The 18,021-nt window shown below is 44.6% G+C and overlaps 1 protein-coding gene across 3 annotated transcripts in view; it reads right to left on the reverse strand.

The window, feature by feature from the left end:
• Nucleotides 1-18,021, reverse strand: part of SRGAP2 (SLIT-ROBO Rho GTPase activating protein 2) — a 227,962-nt gene that overhangs the window by 60,646 nt on the left and 149,295 nt on the right. For all 3 annotated transcript variants that reach the window (XM_065895453.1, XM_065895460.1, XM_065895467.1), the window contains exons 4-6: nt 13,412-13,474; nt 6,040-6,255; nt 5,339-5,467 (exon numbers count right to left, since the gene is read on the reverse strand). In XM_065895453.1, coding sequence (XP_065751525.1) covers nt 5,339-5,467; nt 6,040-6,255; nt 13,412-13,474 — 408 coding nt within the window. The remainder of the gene's footprint in view (nt 1-5,338; nt 5,468-6,039; nt 6,256-13,411; nt 13,475-18,021) is intronic.

The following is an 18,021-nucleotide window of genomic DNA, read 5'->3' on the forward strand; positions in this document are numbered from 1 at the left end:
TAAGAGCTTTATGTATATTCTACAGTTTAATCTGCATAGTAACTGCAGTGAGGTTGGTATTATTTTAATTTTCCGGACTAGAAAGCTGAGGTTCAGTGAAGTTAAGCAAGGTCAATAGCCAGAACAAAGTGTAAGCTGTCTTCAGTCTGACCGTCTAACATCATCTCCCTCTATTTTCTTCTTCAGACTCTTCTGTTCTAATCCAATGGTATACTTTGTTCAGGGTCAAGTATTAGAAAACCATAGGCCTCAAATCAGCTGTATGACCGTAAGCAAGCTACTTAACCTCTCTGAGCCCCACATGGGGATAACGCCAGCCTCAGAGGTTGTTGTGTGGCTGATACACATTTAAACATATCTGGCACCATGCAGACACTTAAACACCAATCGCCAATATCTCCAAATCCACTTTCAGCTCCCAGCATTCTCTCCTCCTAAAATGTTTCTCACTCCTTTCACCTGGGAACTGACCCAATCTTCAAGATCCAAATCAAATTCTCAGCCCCTAGGAAGCCAGCCAGCCCTGCAACTCTGGCATATATTGACCTTGGCCTCCACTCAGAACAACATTCTTCTGTAGCCCTCATGTGACACAGAATGACACTCCCTCATTCTGTGACTCGCCATTTCACATCGCCCCACAGAAGGCAAGAGGGCTTGGCCAGTGTCTTGTTCCTTCTTTGCATCCCTCACCATTAGGCCTTGCTCATAGTAGGCATTTAATAAACATCAGTTGATTGATTGATGCCAGGAATACAGATTCTAGCCTCCCAGGAAATAATCTACTTAGGCTGAATACTGATCTAAGTCAGGTGGGCAGATGCGGCCACTGAAGCCTTTTGTTTTACTCAGTCTGGATGGCCTTTGGAAGACATGGAACTTTCTTGGGCCAGTCCACTGTCTCTATTATACAACTGCTCTGTAGCTTCTCTGTGTCAGCGCGTGGGGGTCTGACTCACAATGTGCCCTCCGGCTCCTCTATGCCTCCAGCCAACCAGGGAGATTCAGAATAGGTTTTCCAGAGCCTTGGCTCTCCACATATCTGAAAGGGCAAGAGTCAGAAACTGAGGCTTCAACAAAGAAGCAACTTCTCGCAAGTTTAGGTAAACAAGATTTGAATATTTCATCCCTGTTCCCGGTAGAATCCCAGTGAGTAGAGGCAGCACATTATTTTGCTCACAATGGGGACAAAGTATGCTTTCCATGGCTTCTGATGAGCTCTGTGGCCATGCCGGGCTCCCCGGCCATTTCTGGGTTATATAAATGTTTGATGAAAACTCAGGGGAAATCAAATTTTTATAAGAACTTAATGATAGCCCTTCCAGATGTGTGATGATTTCAACTGACAGCTCATTAACCCTTTACCAGCTGATAGTCTCACCCAGAGACTCTAGAGAAGGCCTAGAAAGGAAACACCCACTTCAAACTTCTACGGAAGCAAGAAATAATTGCCCTTAATAAAATGTCCTATTGAGAAAGCTGGGTTCCCTCCTGTCTGACTTGGGTGCACATGGTGTCACAGATTCTCTGCCCACACACACAGCACTCACAACACTCCATGAGGACAATGCCCGGTTCTTCATTCCTCCATCTGCTCCTGGGGGAGAGAAGCACATTCCAAGGAGCCTGTGGTTCTTAGACTATCTCAAGTCACTTCAGAATATCTTCTTGGTTTTCCTGGTGTGTGTCAAGATGCCTCATGTAGACTCCTAAAATCTGAGATTAAATCTTATACTATATAATAAAAAGAAGTCAAGGGCTAGTCCTTGTGTCAACGGACTGACATCGACAAAAATCACTTCTTTCACTCATCCTCGATGCCTTACCACATACTGAGCTTCGACACCGCCAGGAAGGAGGCAGAATGGTGTCCGTAACAGATGGCAATGGACTGGCACGAGATTCATCCCACATCTTAAAGCAAGTTCTGGATACTGGCGAGATCAGGATGTCACGGGACCCGGGCTCCCCACTCACTCCTGCTCTAACTGTTGGCTCATGGCCAAAGCGTCCTTTTGGCCATTTTTATGGCAACAGATCAGCAAGAAAAAGCAAGAAACTAACTGATACATGTAATAACATGGATGCAGCTCAAAAACATCATGCTGGGCAAATGAAACCAGATATAAAAACATATATACTGGGCTTCCCTGGTGGCGCAGTGGTTGAGAGTCCGCCTGCCGATGCAGGGGACACGAGTTCGTGCCCCGGTCTGGGAGGATCCCACATGCTGCAGAGCGGCTGCGCCCGTGAGCGTCGGCCGCTGAGCCTGCGCGTTCGGAGCCTGTGCTCCGCAACAGTGAGAGGCCTGCGTACCGCAAAAAAAAAAAAAACATATATACTATATAAAAATCCCATCTTTGTGAAGTTCTACAACAGGCAAAACTAATTCACAGTGAAAGAAATCAGAACAGTGGTTGCCTCAGGGTGCGGGATTGATTGGGAAGAGAAAAGGGGAACTTTCTGAGGTGATGGAAATATTCTACATCTTGATAGAGATGTAAGTTAAGAGGGTATAGGATACTCCACAATTTGCAACTTAACACTTCAGTTCAGTGCAAATTAGATCTCAATGAGAACAGTGTTGAAAGGCATAAAAAGGAAAAACATCTTGGCTTAGGAGATCATCTTCTTCCTCCTGCTATTCCTTTCTTCCTTCAATAAACAGATTATGTGCTCAGCTACTCAGCAAGCCCTATACTTATGTATGTACGTATGAAGATAAAGAGGAGACTTGGTTCCTGCCCTCATGGAGCTTATAGAGACTAAAAGACATTCCTCTGTTCTTAGTGCAGTGGCTCTCAAACATTTTTGACCTCCGACTTAGTAAGAAATACATCTTATATTGTCTCTCTCTCTCTCTCTCTCTCTCTCTCTGTCACACACACACACACACAATAGTTTCACCGAATAAAACTTAACCTTACTAGTATGATGCACCCTGATATTTTCGTTCCCATTCTGTTCTAGTCTATTCTATCCTAGTATAGTGTATTCATTAAAAAAAATAATAAATCAAACCCATAAAAATTATTTCATGACTCCTCTAATGGATCATGACCTACGGTTTGAAAAAACACTGTCCTAGGGCCCCCTGTGCTTAGCCCTGGTGCTGCAATTAGCCAGTTACATAGAAATGATTTGTCTGTATGTCTGTGAATACCTCTAGAGTAAGAACTACTTTATTCTTTTTGTACCCCTGATGCTGCTGAGCACATAGCTTCATCCCAAGTAATACTTAATGAACATTTGTAGAGCAGAATAATGTAAGCTTTTTTTAAAAAAGAGTAATTAATTTCACCCAGGAAAAACACAAACAACAAACAAACAAAATAAAACAAGAGCAACTATCCATGTGGCCTGGAATGCTACCAGCCTGGACTTGATCATAGTAACCTAGACCCATGCCCTGGCTGAGCACCACGGAGGCTGGCAGACTGCTTTTTCATGGCACCTCACACAGCACCCTGTGAAGACGGGCTCTTAACAAACTTCTTTTTTTTTCAAATGATGAGAATAAGAAGCAAAATAGCTTGCTTCTTGGACTGATTTTAAAATACCCACTCAAATTTGATGGAGGCTCTGTGACTGACTTAGCAGTAGCCCCTCTCTTCCCCTGAGGTCAGGGTTTCGGTGAAAGGGTAACAAAACCTACCCTGGGGGCAGAAGAAAGAGAAAAGGACAAACCAGTAGCAGAGGTGTGGCGGACCGCCCAGGCTGATTTTTTTTATCGAATGTGAGATAAATAGCAGAAATTGAGCACAAGAAAGAAGTGATTCTCTTCCTCATGCTGAGAACAGGCCTCTCTCCCAACAGTGAGGAGCTGTTCCCCTGAGGAGGAGAAAGGATCCTGTCTAGGGTCCTGACCTCCATTGAAGGACAGTGTTCAGATTGGCATCAACAAGCAGAGAGAACAAAGCAGGGCCTGAACAGGGATCAGGGCTCCACTTCCCCAGCAAGACAATGACAACCGGGGCATTAAGGGGCTGAAATCTACTGACTCAAAAAGCCCTGGCTGAAGGGAGACATAAATCTGTATTTTAGAAACTTTCTCCAAGCAGCTCCAATGTGAGGCCAGATTTAAGTACCCAATGATCTAGCCTAATTCTTCAGTTTGCCAGAGGGTGGAGGGGAGACAAAGCAGAGCTCCAAACCAGTTCCACGACAAGCCCCGGATCACCCAGCTAGTTACGCAATGGTGAATCTTAGACCAGAACCACACATGACATTGTGAAGTGTGGCAGGTTCATTCACAGAGAAACCAAGGTAGACAGGCAAGTATGTGAGGTCTGGCCAGAGGCTTGCAAAACCTAGCTGCTGCTTGCTGACAGCCAGAGGCAAATATCAGGCCTCGAGAGGAGACTGGCCAGGGTCTACCTGAAGCCCTGGGACGCTTATGCTGAGTCGGCTGGCTCCAGGCCCCTCACTTTGATGACAGGAGAGAGAGGTGAGGAAGGGTGTGTACTTACGCAGCTGTAGTCAGGGCTGGCTCAGAACTGGGCCAGACTGGAGTTTGCAGGCGAGATCGACTGCAAGACTTAACTATAAGGTGTGAGGAGAAGCAGCAGGAGAAACGAGGCCGAGGCCGAGGCTGAGCCATAAGGCCAAAGACAAAATCCTTATCCCTTGTGCCTGCCCCATGCAAAACACATGAGCCTCATGTCCTGCTTCTCTCATCATATTTGTGCCACAGCGAGAAGTATGGGTCACATGTCAGAGGCATCTGGATACCTTCCTGACCAGGACTCTAATTTGCAGTTTAACTTTGGGCAGGAACCCTTTTGACCCCTACCTAGATTCCTTATCTACAAATTGGAGATAGTAGTATTGATCCCAAAGGGTGACAAGACAATCAAATGAGATAATATTGAGAAATATTAAGTGCTATATAACTATAAGGTATGACATTCTAACACTTTAGCTCTTGTCACTCACTTCTATGGGCAAGTACCTGATCTAAGGGAATATTTCCTAGGAGACAGAAGTGCACAGTGGTTGTGAGCCTGGGTTTAGAAACCAGACCTAGGTACCAATTTTCCTTCTGTCACTTATTAGCTGACTCTGGGTAAGTCATCTAAACTCTCTGAACTTTAATCTGTAACAGTGGAGGTAATAATGCCTTCCTTCCAGGATTCCAGTGAGGACTGAATGAAATAAATTATGAAGTGCTTTACCTGGTACCTGGTACATGGCAAGCCCCTGAGGGATCATGGCTACCATCTTCATAATTGTTCTCAAAATGCTTTAAGATGCCTGAGTAACAGAACTGGGGGACTCCTGACCAGATCTTCGAATCCAGGAAAGAGGCGCCCTTGTACCCTTGGCTTTAAGCACTTACATCAATAAGGTCAGACAGGTCGTGGATGTAGTACTTGAAGACAGATGCATTGGTTGCTTCCAAAGCCAGTAAGTACTCATTCCGGGCTTTAATGGCCTTCAGCTTATTCTCTGTATACTTGGCTTGGCGCTGAAAAGGAAACAAAAGTTCAATTTTACTTTTTTTTTTCTTTTTTAAAGAGGGGAGATTGTTCTCTAAAAGATGGAAGTACGGCACATTCGAGAACCACAATTGTGCTGCTACTCCCTATGCGCGTATGCCTTAAATTGGGTTCTAATTCTGTTTAATGAGATTCAAGGGTATAATGTAGATCAGTCCAGGAAAGGTTAATGAGGCTCCCTACTTTAGATGCGTGTCCCACTTTGGTTCTATCTGTAAATTCCATTCTCCATCCTTACACCGCGACCCTGAAGGAGGTGTCGCTATATCTGCCTCTGAACACCTGATATCTGAAGCCAAACCCTACGGTTCCCCTCCCAGGCTTAGGAAAGGCAACTACTGTTTCTTGTTTGTCTGCTACAGATGCCCAAGTTCTTCCAATACCTAGGATTTTTTCCAGGGCAGAAAGCAAGGTCATTAGGCACTAAAGGAACCCAGAGCTTCCTAGTTCTGCTCTCCACAGGGCTTACTGGAAAATTCCCATAGGTCCTGACTTCCAGAATGTTCCTTCCCAGCCCCTACAGTTGTCAGAGCCTACACACCTTCTCCTTCATCTTCTCGATCTTCTTCACTGAGCTCCTCCGGACATGCTTCTCCTCAATGCGGACGTTGGATGTGGAGTCAGGGGAGCGTGGGGTCTGCCGGTCCTCCTGCTTTACGGATTTTCCAATTTGCTTCTCCTCCTGCTTCTCCGCCTCCTTTAGCTTGCTCTGAGCACTGATGCTGTCGGCATTGTACATGTGATATGTCTTCATGACCTGTAAGACACCGCCCACCCCCACCCCTAGAGGTCAAGCCAATGGGGTCAATTCTCTGTTTTACAGGCTAAGAGACTCAGCTGGACCTCTCCCCCATGAAGCAATATCCTCATATCCTTAAGGGCAAAATTCATACTGTTTGGTTCAGCAAACTTTCTATATGAAAGACCACTCCAAAGCACAGGAAAGCAGTATTTGAACTGAGCCGACATGTCTTATTATTAAAATGATTTTACGTCTTCCACCCGTGATCATTTACTTCTATTTATTAACATTTATAAGCATTTCTATTTTATATTGTCCAAGTAATTTCCATCAGTTAGTCATCTCACAAGACTAAGATGGGAAACACCACCACTCAGACCCCAGGAGCAAAGCTTTCCCGGGCTGTTTGGGACCCTGAAGAGGGCAGCACAGCCTGTAGAGTAGCCTATACTTTGGGGACTTTCATATAAAATGGGGAAGAGGAAGAGCTCCAAACCTGCTTTCTACTGGCCTCACATCCTAGGGATCTGTCTGTCAGCTTTATCCAAATCAAACAGACTCTCTCACAGCAGCAGCAAGAACAAGGGCAGCTACCATTTACTGAGCACTTAGTATGTTCCTGGCTGTGTGCCAAGTGCTACACACACATTTTCTTATTTCATTCTTGTAGCAATCCTGTGATCTAGACAACAACCCCATGAAGACGGTAAACCTGCAGACAATTTCAGGTAAGAGCCTAAGAAGGAACAAAATCCACATCAAATGAAACTGGAGTTGCCACAGGAAGGAAGCAGTATCAAACGAGAGGACGCAATTTTCAAATTTTCCTTCAAAGAAACTGTCTGGGAGTCTAGTCCCTTTTCCTAATGAGGAGGCTGGAAAGCCTGGAACCTACATTCATTTCCTCCCAAACATACTACTTCCAGCCACCAGGTGCCTGCTCCTTCCTGCTGGAGCTCTCTGTTTCCACACAGAGGAGGAAAGAGTAAAGAATACTGGGACACTGACAAAATCAAAGTACTTTAGACTTTAAATAATGTCTCATTTTCGATGCAGAATGTTTTAAATCAGCTTCACCTTATTCTGAACCTGACATTTCCCATAAGTATAAGACCTACTCTGTATATTCTGTACACAGGAGAAGCAATATTTAACAACTGACAGCATTAAAAATCTTCCTAAGTAATTCAGTCTTTCCAGATTGACTAAAAAGCAAGAAAGACGCATCTGTTATCCTGGCAGAAGAAGGGCAGATAGGAGGCTCCTTTTTCTCTTTTGACCTGAATGTGACCAAGGGATTCAAAAGTTTGAGTGAACAGTTATAAAAGTGAATTGATTTTAAGAAAGTGATTTTTTATTCCATGAAGATGCATAATAAATAAAGAACTATGAATAATAAATAAAACATTATGAATGAACATGAGAGACAAAAAAAAGGGGTCAAAGGAATAGTGTCAACAGGACAATAAATGAAGTAATAAAAATCAACAATTTATATTACTCCTTTAAAGAACTCCCCTAAAGAACTTAATGAACTTGCTTTAAAAGAGTAAAACACTACCTCATCTAAGAAACTATAAATTCCTAAGGGTAAGCACCACTTCTTTTGTGTTTTCCTTTCTGCATCACAGTTAAGAAACATATACACAGTGGTAGTTTTATAATAAATGTGGTTGCCCAAATGACTTAATGACACTGAATCTCTCCTCTTTGCAAATATAGAAGTATAACTAGTGTCTTTCAACTCAAGGGAAAACTAGGTATCCTGAGGCTGGAGCCTGAGTAATTGATGTCAAAACAAGTGGAGAAATAGGGAAGTCAACATAGGAGTTGGAGAAATATATATAGTGAGGCAAAACTAACTAGGGGAAAAACTCAGAAGTCTAAATTTGCAGTTCTACAAAGGAATTCACTCTACTTTGAAAAACTAAATATTGAATTCATGCCTTTAGCTCTGCTCCTTCCCCAAGCCACACTAGAATAATAGAAAAGAGTTTTTCTATTATTATTTTTTAGGTATAAACTAAGAAAAACAAAAAGAATGAAAGCAGAAGATGAAAAGGGGAGAGGCAAGTAGTAACTGACCTACTGAATCCTAAACCAAAAGTAGGGAGAGGCAAGAAGCAACCAGTAAATCACAGAAGCCCTGAGAGGAGTCAGTGGCAGTGGGATGAAGGTGGAGCTAAAAACAAGAGAAACTATTGAGCACCTGAGAACAGTTAGACTTCCAGACCCCATCCCCTCCCCCTCTGTGGTGGAAGACTAGAGGTTTATTTTCTATGGCTTGGGGACACCAGGCTCAGCTGAGGATAGGGGTACTGAACTTAAAACAGGAAAATTCTACACTGAATGTTGAGATGGCCAGGCCTCTTCATGACTCAGCCCCCAGACATAGGCAGGAGATCAGAAGAGCCTTATCTGAGGAATTTGCCCATCTGACATAAAAGATCTACAAATACTGATATCAGGGCTTCCCCATGGACACAGTCCAGTCAGATCACCCTACAGTAAAGACCACAGTTGACACAGAACTTCCAAGCAGATTTTTAATGTCTCACTTTAAAATATGAGCAGGCAGCAAAAATTACCAAACATTTAAGGAAAATATCTAATGTGAAAGACTAAGACCAAAGCAAACAATTGAGAGTTAACAGAAAGTACACAGTAAGAAGAAAACTTCAAAAATAATCCATCAGTAATATCCCCAGAGAGATCAATGAGAAATGAAAAGACATTGCATCATGAAACAAGAGCAGGATGCAGCAAAAAAGGAATATTTAGAGAACAATAAAAGAGCTCTTGGCGATTAAGACTCAATTCAAATATCTCTCCAAGGAGCCTGGCTTCATGCCCTTCTTCTGTGTAGACATGTGAAAGATTCATCACCTCGTATTTCACTTACTGCTTTGCTTTTCTGTCTCTTCTATTAAAACTAATGCCTTGAGTTCAGGGACATCTCTTACGTGTCTTTGTATCCTTAGTGCCGAGTGCTGAAGACAAACAGGCAGGCAGAGTGGGGGGACTATTAACTGACATTGTTTCAGGGGAGCAGGTGCTAAATTCCAGTCTGAAGTGGCTCTGCAGACAGCTGCTGCACCAAACCAAGGGGACATATATTCACGGGAGGACAGAAGCTTGAAACCTCTGGGGCAACAACAGCTCCAGTGTCCCAACACCTTTTCTTTCTTTCTCAATTCTAGGGCTTCCTTGGCTCTTCCTACTCAGCCAGTCCACGTGGCTCAGTGCCCCCACCTTCAGTCCTTTCTATGGGACCTTGCTGGGCTTTTCCAGATACAGCCTCTGAGTATAACTGAGGCAGAGAATTCTGGAGTTCTTTGGGAAGCAGTGTGCTCTGACTTCAAAGGCATTCCTGATTCATCAGTCAGAAAATGAAAACCACTTATGCCATGGCCTGTAAACTAGCCAGCCCATTAGGGGGTAAAAAGCACGTGGAGGAGAATGCTCACTGGGATTGCTCTCTAGGAGCAGCTGTGGCAAGCGGCCCCTGGCACAGAGTGCCGAGTCAGGAAAATCAAAGGCCTTTCAGGCAGATAAAAGGAAGGTACAGAGAGGCAGCTGGCCCCTTATGGTGAGAGTCTGGGCCTCTCGCCCAAAGGCATCTTTATTTGGGAACACCTGGGTCCTGCCCCTTGGATCATCAAGGTTCAAAAATACCTAAATTATCAACCCGTAGGTGATCAGTCTCCCAAAAAGAGGTATTTGTGGGCATTAAGGGCAGATACAAGGTAAGAAGAGCACTGAATACGGTGGGTCTTTACATCCTTGATTTCCTTTATCCCATGCCCACGAATAACTTCTATTGCTTATAGAGGCCCTTACTGAAGATCAAATAAGGGGAAAGTTCCTTATAGGAAGTCCTCCCGGGCCTCCCTGGTGGTGCAGTGGTTAAGAATGTGCCTGCCAATGCAGGGGACACGGGTTTGAGCCCTGGTCCAGGAGGATCCCACGTGCCGCTGAGCACCTAAGCCCGTGTGCCACAACTACTGAGTCTGCACTCTAGAGCCCACGAGCCACAACTACTGAGTCCGTGCGCCACAACTACTGAAGCCCACGTGCCCTAGATCCCATGCTCTGCAACAAGAGAAGCCACCTCAGTGAGAAGCCCACGCACCGCAACGAAGAGTAGCCCCTGCTCGCCGCAACTAGAGAAAGCCCACATGCAGCAACGAAGACCCAACGCAGCCAAAAATAAATAAATAAAATAAATTTATTTAAAAAAAAAAAAGAAAGGAAAGAAGTCCTCCCCTGTTCCCTTCTTAACTCCTCTGAGAGAGGCAGAGACACAGAGAGAGTACATACAGCAAGTATCTCCTCAAAGCTAGCATACAATAGTCCCAAGTTCCTACTTGATGAAACCACTGTCCTATATAGGGTGACCGATCACCCTGGCTTACTCAGGACTTTCCTAGGCTGAGCACTGAAAGTCTCATGTCCCAGGAAAGCCTTCAGTTCCAGGTAAAACAAGATAGTCAGTCACCCTAATGCCATGGTGCCTTTCTCAGACTAGTCCTATACTTATCTCACCCTCCAGAAGAAACAACTCATCATTCTATTCTCTGAACTTTCTAATGGCCTATAGAATCTGCAAACTCATCTGACCCTTAACTATAGTCTGATATTTCATGAAGCATGACTCCCCCAAACTCCCCACTCCCAAGGAAATAGAGACACCAGCACATGGAGTACGTGGAGAGCGGGCTCAACAGAGGTCGGGAGCATCCCCCAAGATCATATAGCTGGTGGAGACTGGGTAGAATCTGGGTTGCCTAATTCAGGAGACTCTAGTCATTAGACCAGGGTTTGTCAATCTTAGTACTATTGACATTTTAAGCCAGACAGTTCTTTGTTGTGAGGGCTGTCCTGTGCATGATAAGATTTCAGTTGCACCCTGACCTCCAGCACCCTCTGCTCCAGCTGTGACAGTTACAAACATCTGCAGACATTTCCAAGTGTCCCCCTGCATGAAAAAATCCCCCTGCTTGAGAATCACTGCACCAGACTGTTCTTCCTTCTCTGGAACTTTCCAGTGTTCTCTACTCTTTTTTCTCTTCCCATTGCCTACTAGAGGAAAATGTCAAATTTTTGTTTGGGCCTTGGATAGATTCTAAGAGTGTGTACTAATTCACCTAATGAAAGGGGACACCAAGCCCAGCCAATTCTTGGTTTGCACAGTAATGGGAAGACTTTATGCTCTGCGTGGACTATGGCCTCATGGTGGCCAGTGAAGTCCTGGGCAACTTCAGATGGCCTGAAGACTATAGCCCAAGGTGCCAGCTCGGCCCTCCTTAGAGCAGTGAGTTCCAAGGTTTTTTCGCACTCCAACACATATTATGCCTTTTCACTTATTTATTTTTTTTTAAAAAAATCAGCATATTAGGAGACCTAGAATTCAGAGGAAAGCTAACAGATCCCTAGATGCTGCTCTTCCTCTGCTGCCTCAAATCCCACTGCAGACGTGGCACACTGGATTTATACTGGTTTGCAGTTTGCTGATAACCCACCCGACTCGTCCCCAGAAAGGGCAACAGCAGAGGCCCAAGATGCTTATGGGAAAACAAAAGGATTCATATAATGACTACATGCGTTATTTTCTATCTTAGTGAATTATTTGCCAGGAGAAAGGAGTAGTAGCTCTTCTTCGTGCCTAGAAGATGCTCTAAAAATAAATAAAGAACAGAAGTAAAGCATTTAAAAGACCAGAGGGCTCAGGAAACTCATCCAGTCTGAAAAAGGTTCATGTCAACATGCTCCTATTTTTAAACAGCCTTAACTTCATTTGAAAGAAATGAAAACTTGGGAACTGAACCAAAGGGAACCATCTATCTACTTGGCTTCAGAGCAGAAGAGTCACAGAGTAGAAATTGCAAACAAACTGAGCATCACTGGAGACAAAGCTGATGACCACCCTACCCTATTCACTTGCTTAACAGTTGCCATGACAAAGTGGCCACACCTAGGCTTTTGGATCAAGAACACGGAATTCTCTGATCCCAAATGCCTGTGATACATGTCTCCACTGCCTGTCTTCCTGTAAATTTAAAAAAAGAAAGAAAGGAAGGAAGGAAGGGAGGAGGGAGGGAGGGAGAGAGAGAGAGAGAGAGACAGAGAGGGAGGGAGGGAGGGAGGGAGGGAGAGAGAGAGGGGGAGAGAGAGAGAGAGAGAGAGAGAGAGAGAGAGAGAGAGAGACAGAGAGAAAGAAAGAAAGAAAGAAAGAAAGAAAGAAAGAAAGAAAAAGAAAAAGAAAAAATGCAGTGAATAAGCAAGTAAACACAGGAAATCAATTTCACCTCCAAAACAGCATGGGGCAATCCTGGAGAATGACACAAAGGCCTGGTACAGCCCAGCTGGAGAAGGGGGCCCTGAAAGGCTTAACTGCACAATAGGAATATTCCCTAGAGGGCAGCAGGCATTTCCTAGGTGTGCGTGTTTGTTTTAATTATAATTAAGGAAACACAGCTGGGGGAGAAACAGCCCCCACCATCTCCCAGTGCATGAAGAAACGCGCATCAGCCACAGGCATCATGGGCCTGAAGTGCCAGTCACTTCAGAACAAATTGTGTTTTCTTCTCCAAACCCAAAGCCTGGCTCTTCACTAGTGGAGGTGTGGCCTTTATAAAGCCCCAGGGAGTCAATACAAAGCTCTCTCTGCCTGAACTGGTCCCTTATGTTAAGGGCATTTAGGACTCTGCGTCCCTGTAGAGCACTCGTTCTAGTCTCAAACCAGGAGATCAATCCAAGAACTGATGCAAAACTTTGAACAATAGGTCCTGTCCAATAGGGCGAGTATCATTCATGGAGCAATGCAAGCTATGCTCCTTGCCATTAGGTTCGGGGGTCCCTGGTTTGCTGTTAATGAGGGTCAGTTGTGCTGGTGACCTAGGCCTTGGCTGGTCTCTGGTGATAATGCCCCCAAAGAAGCCAGAGTTAGCTTGCACAGATGGAGAGATCTTATTTTGAGAAAGTGTCTTTGGGCTCATTCCAGTTTGAAAATAAGAGTGTGAAAAAAGAGATGGGTGAAGTCATCCCTAGCGGGGACCATGCACTATCCTCAACCTCAGCTCAGTTCTGTTGCTGACGTGAGTATGGCCACAAGCTGCCAAATGCTGCTTCCCTCTGCTTGTGAAAGAGCCAAGCAACCCAGCTGATTTACCGAGTAGAGCTCATTCAGGACCTTCATCAAATCATCTTGGAGCTGCTGGCCGACTTCTTTACTCTGCAAAGAAAGAGGAATGAAGGTTAATTGGGAAACAGAAGGAGGGAGGAGGGGGCAACAAAGGCAAGGGCAGCACGGGCTCTACAAATAACACAGACTCAATTAAGGCCCATTATTTAACCCAGCAAATCAGATAACCACTTTGATCAGACCAAATTATGGTCAGATTACTAAAAGAGTTTTAATAAAATGAAACGTGCCCCTTCTAGAGCCTAGCAAAGGAAATCGCGTGGAGGGAAAATGGCTTGTAGCCTTTGATTTTTCAATTGGTCCCCGAAGAGCAGGCCTGAAAGCCACAACCCACTTGGCAACAGTTGTTAGGTGGGAAGAGCTTTCTTGAATCCTTGCAGTCAGGCTTTCCTGAGAATTGTGGAGGAAAGTAAGATGTGAAATAGGATGAGACAGGCATGCGTATATAAACATCCAAGGACTTCAAAGTACCTGACTAAATAGGAGCCCCCAAGCAAGAAGAAATTATACCTCTTACTTGCTTTATTTCTACCTCAAACTCCCAGGGCAGTGGTACCTCAAACATGACTGGTTGCTAATATTGATACTGATGATATACGTTAAGGGGCCTCCAACAGGTTAACCTTAAGGAGTGGTGGCTCTCAGGTTCTTCGCTGCTGCCGCCCAGGGCTGGCATCTAACTACATGGGGGAAAAGGGTAGAAATAGAGAAGAATAAGGAAGCAGGAAGGAAATGAGTTACGCCTTTGATGCTGAGTGTTTTATGCCAAGCCCACGAGAGCAGGACATAAAACTGATTGGCATCACTGGGTCATTGAGAGGGGAAACCTTTGTTTTATCTTACGCCAGCTCCTTCTAGTTCTTTCCTACTAAAAATCAGATACCAACAATGCCCTTCTAACAGAAGGTATAATACTACCTACCCCCTGGTACAGCTCAGCTCCCAGGCAAAGAAAGGAAGATGTCCTGCATGTCAGAAACATAATAATTTAAGATCTTGCTTTTTTTTTTTCAGATATATGACTTTAAAAATATTTTTTTCTGATTACAAAAGGAATATACGTTTATTGTAATAAATAAGAAAACTGTAGAAAACCTCAAAAAAGAAAAAGCAACCCTTAATTCCTACCGCTAAGAAATCACCACTCTAGACTTTGTTATACATTTTTCTCTCTACAATTTTTATGCAATTGGGATTGCATTATACACACTGTAACTTATCCACTTAGACATATGTTGTGAATATTTCCCTACATATTATTCTTCTATAGTATTATAATAGATTATATTGATGTAGTTCCTATATTCTTGGACATTTACTTTGCTTACTATTTTTTGTACTAAAAAATGCTGTATTTAATTACTTTGTATATAATCTATGCACATACCTGTCATTATTTTCCCCTAGAAGTAACACTGCTGAGTCAAAGACTGCTAACTTATACCATTAAATTGCCCTTGGAAAAAACTGTACCCATTTAAAATACCAATAGAAGCATATAAGAATGTTTTTTACTTTTTTTTGTCTTGAAAATTTGATATGGTATCCTCTTTTAATCTGCAGTCCTTTAATTCTAGTGAGCCTAAACTTTTTTTTTAAATGTTTAGCAGTCATTTTCACTCTTCCTTTATGCTTCACCATTTTTCTATTAAGGAAGTAATTATGGAATGTAACATATGTGTAACCTTTGTTGTGAGCAGACATGAATTTTTACACCTGGTAGTGTGGAGAGGGATGGAGGGAGCCCTGAATTGGCAATTACAAGACTCTTCTATTTCCAGCTCCTCCACTATCAGGAAAATAGCTTTGGACAACCTGGTCCATCTCTCTGGACCTCTGTTTTCTCTTCCATAAAATGAAAGTCTTTGGCTTAAACGTTCCTAAGGTCTTTTCCAACCTCTGCCATTCTATAATTCTTTGCCACCCTTTGCCTGGCTTCTTGAGTCCACATTAGATTCCAACACCCCCACTTCAGTGTACGGGGGGTTGGCCTTCCTCAACAGAGCACAAGATAATCAGCACGTTCTCCTTAGGGACCAAGATGCTCTACAGGGCTTCCCCGGTGGCGCAGTGGTTGAGAATCTGCCTGCCAATGCAGGGGACACAGGTTCGAGCCCTGGTCTGGGAAGATCCCACATGCCGCAGAGCAACTAGGCCCGTGAGCCACAACTACTGAGCCTGCACGTCTGGAGCTTGTGCTCCGCAACAAGAGAGGCCACGACAGTGAGAGGCCCGTGCATCACGATGAAGAGTGGCCCCCGCTCGCCGCAACTAGAAGAAAGCCCATGCACAGAAACGAAGACCCAACACAGCCAAAAATAAATAAATAAAATTAAAAAAAAAAAAAAGATGCTCTACCAAATGGATGGCTTCAGGAGTATCTTGCTAGCCTTAAATTTACTATTCCCAAATGACTCTCATTCAATGCCCTCAACCGCTGGAAGAAGCCGTAAGAGGAAACGTCTTTTTCCAGGATCTCACATACCAACCTCTCCCTCCCATTGTGAGGAGAGCTGAGCTCCATTGAAGCAGCAGAGGCCCAAGGAGTTGAAGTGAGGCAAAATGACTCACCAACCAGCCACAGATCAGCAACAAGGCCAGGAAGTGACCATGAGTATCATTTCCAAACACCCTGCCCTCCTGCCTCCAGGCCAACTCCCCCTGCCAGCCTCCCAGCCTCCCTTACACCTCCTGGTGTTTAGATGGCAGAGGTTACAGGAGAAAGCTCCCATTCCTCTACCCTGCTGCTTACCCATGGCTTAAATAACCTAGTCCCCAGAGGAGGTGGGAAGGAGAGGGGGAGAAAAAGTATAACCAATAAAACAGCAATTAAGCCCGGGCAGATGTTTCCTTTCGTGTACTGATTAGTTGGAAAAGGACCGACTCAACTATTATCCCTGTTTATTTGAACAGGCTGCTGAAGTGATTCTGACTTACTCTCCTCTGGCTGCGGGCTGGGCTGGGAACACACGTGCTGTTAGCCGGGTTACAGTTATGATAAAGTCCCCAGCAATTGGGAGAGATTCTGACTCGAGGAGAGAGGCAGGAAATAGCCTGTACCTCTCCTTGCGCAGACGATAAAAGGCCACCGTTCTCTATTTCAGAAACCTTAACTGTGTGCCTCTGGGGCAAGCGTGGCCCCAGCTATCCCAAAAGGGCTTCTGTGCTGGTGGCTGCTGTGGAGCAGTTGTCAGAGCTGGGACACTACAAGGGGGACCCACCCAAAGACAAGGAAGACATTTATTCCTGGGAACAACAGGACCTGATGAGGCCGAGTCCATGACAATGCAGACTGTGGAGCCTTTCCGTTTCCTATAACAAACAGCAAGGGGGCTTCCCTGGTGGCGCGGTGGTTGAGAGTCCGCCTGCCGATGCAGGGGATACGGGTTCGTGCCCAGGTCCGGCAATGATCCCACATGCCGCGGAGTGGCTGGGCCCGTGAGCCATGGCCGCTGAGCCTGTGCGTCCGGAGCCTGTGCTCCACAACGGGAGAGGCCACAACAGTGAGAGGCCCGCATACCGGAAAAAAAAAAAAAAGCTAAGGGATTTCTAGGCAGAAAAGAGAAAGAGAATTTACAGAGCAAAGAGAATTTACAGAGCAGTCTTTGTGCCCTATCATACAGCCTGCATCTCTTTTCTTTAAAATTTCTTGGAAGAGAATGAGTCATCTAAACATCGCAGGAAACCAAATAGAAGTCGAGGGAAAAAATTACTTTGGGCAAAATTTTTCTCTTAAATGTTCGCATAGTAATCTTTGCCTGGAAAAAAAAAAAAAAAAAGAGATGACTACATTTAGACCAGAGATGTGGCACAGTGAATGCTGGTTCTCTGGGATAGGAAGTGCCATGGTGTGCTCAGGAGGGAGCTTTTATTTTGAAACTCACCACAACTGTCTGGCCAGTGTGTTTCACAGGCCCCCACCCTGCCTGCTGCCGGGGCGGGGCTGATTGGAAGGCAGTGAGATTGTAACAGACCTGCCAGCTGTGTGCTTACAAAATGGGCAGGGAATCCTCCTTTTCCAACAGGTAACAGCACTGGCCAACAGAACCGAAACACACAGCCTCATTTCCCAAAGACCATCAAGTCCTGAAACCTCCTCACTCACAAAAAGGATGCAGCAGCAGAAACGTAAGGACACATGAGGTTCTGTGGTCTGGGCTGCCGGGACACTGGTCACTCAACTTTGGAGCAATACATTTCCTGAGCTTGGATGGGTTTGTCTATGAGCATTTCCCAAAGAACACTGATTATGAAAGGGTTTTCAAACCAGTACGCATCAGGGAGATTACCTACTACCTGATTCTCTAGGTACTTAGCTCAGCACTAGTATGCTTTCCAAGTTGGGGAGGAGGGGCTGTTGTTTACTGGCCATCTATACTACAAAGCTCTATTATCTGAAGGGGACAAAATTACCCCTTATTTGTATGAAAAAAAAAAAAAGAGGAAGTCATGTCTCTGCCATGTGGTGAGAGCTAATTTCAGCCCTGTCCCAAGGCTGAGCCCGTCAGCAGGTAGAAACAGTAGGATCATTTAGTTCTCTGCCGATTAGCCGGTGTCAGCAGATTTCCAAAAAGGAA

This window comes from Phocoena phocoena, chromosome 1 (genome assembly GCF_963924675.1).
Source record: "Phocoena phocoena chromosome 1, mPhoPho1.1, whole genome shotgun sequence".
NCBI classification, from domain to species: Eukaryota; Metazoa; Chordata; class Mammalia; order Artiodactyla; family Phocoenidae; genus Phocoena; species Phocoena phocoena.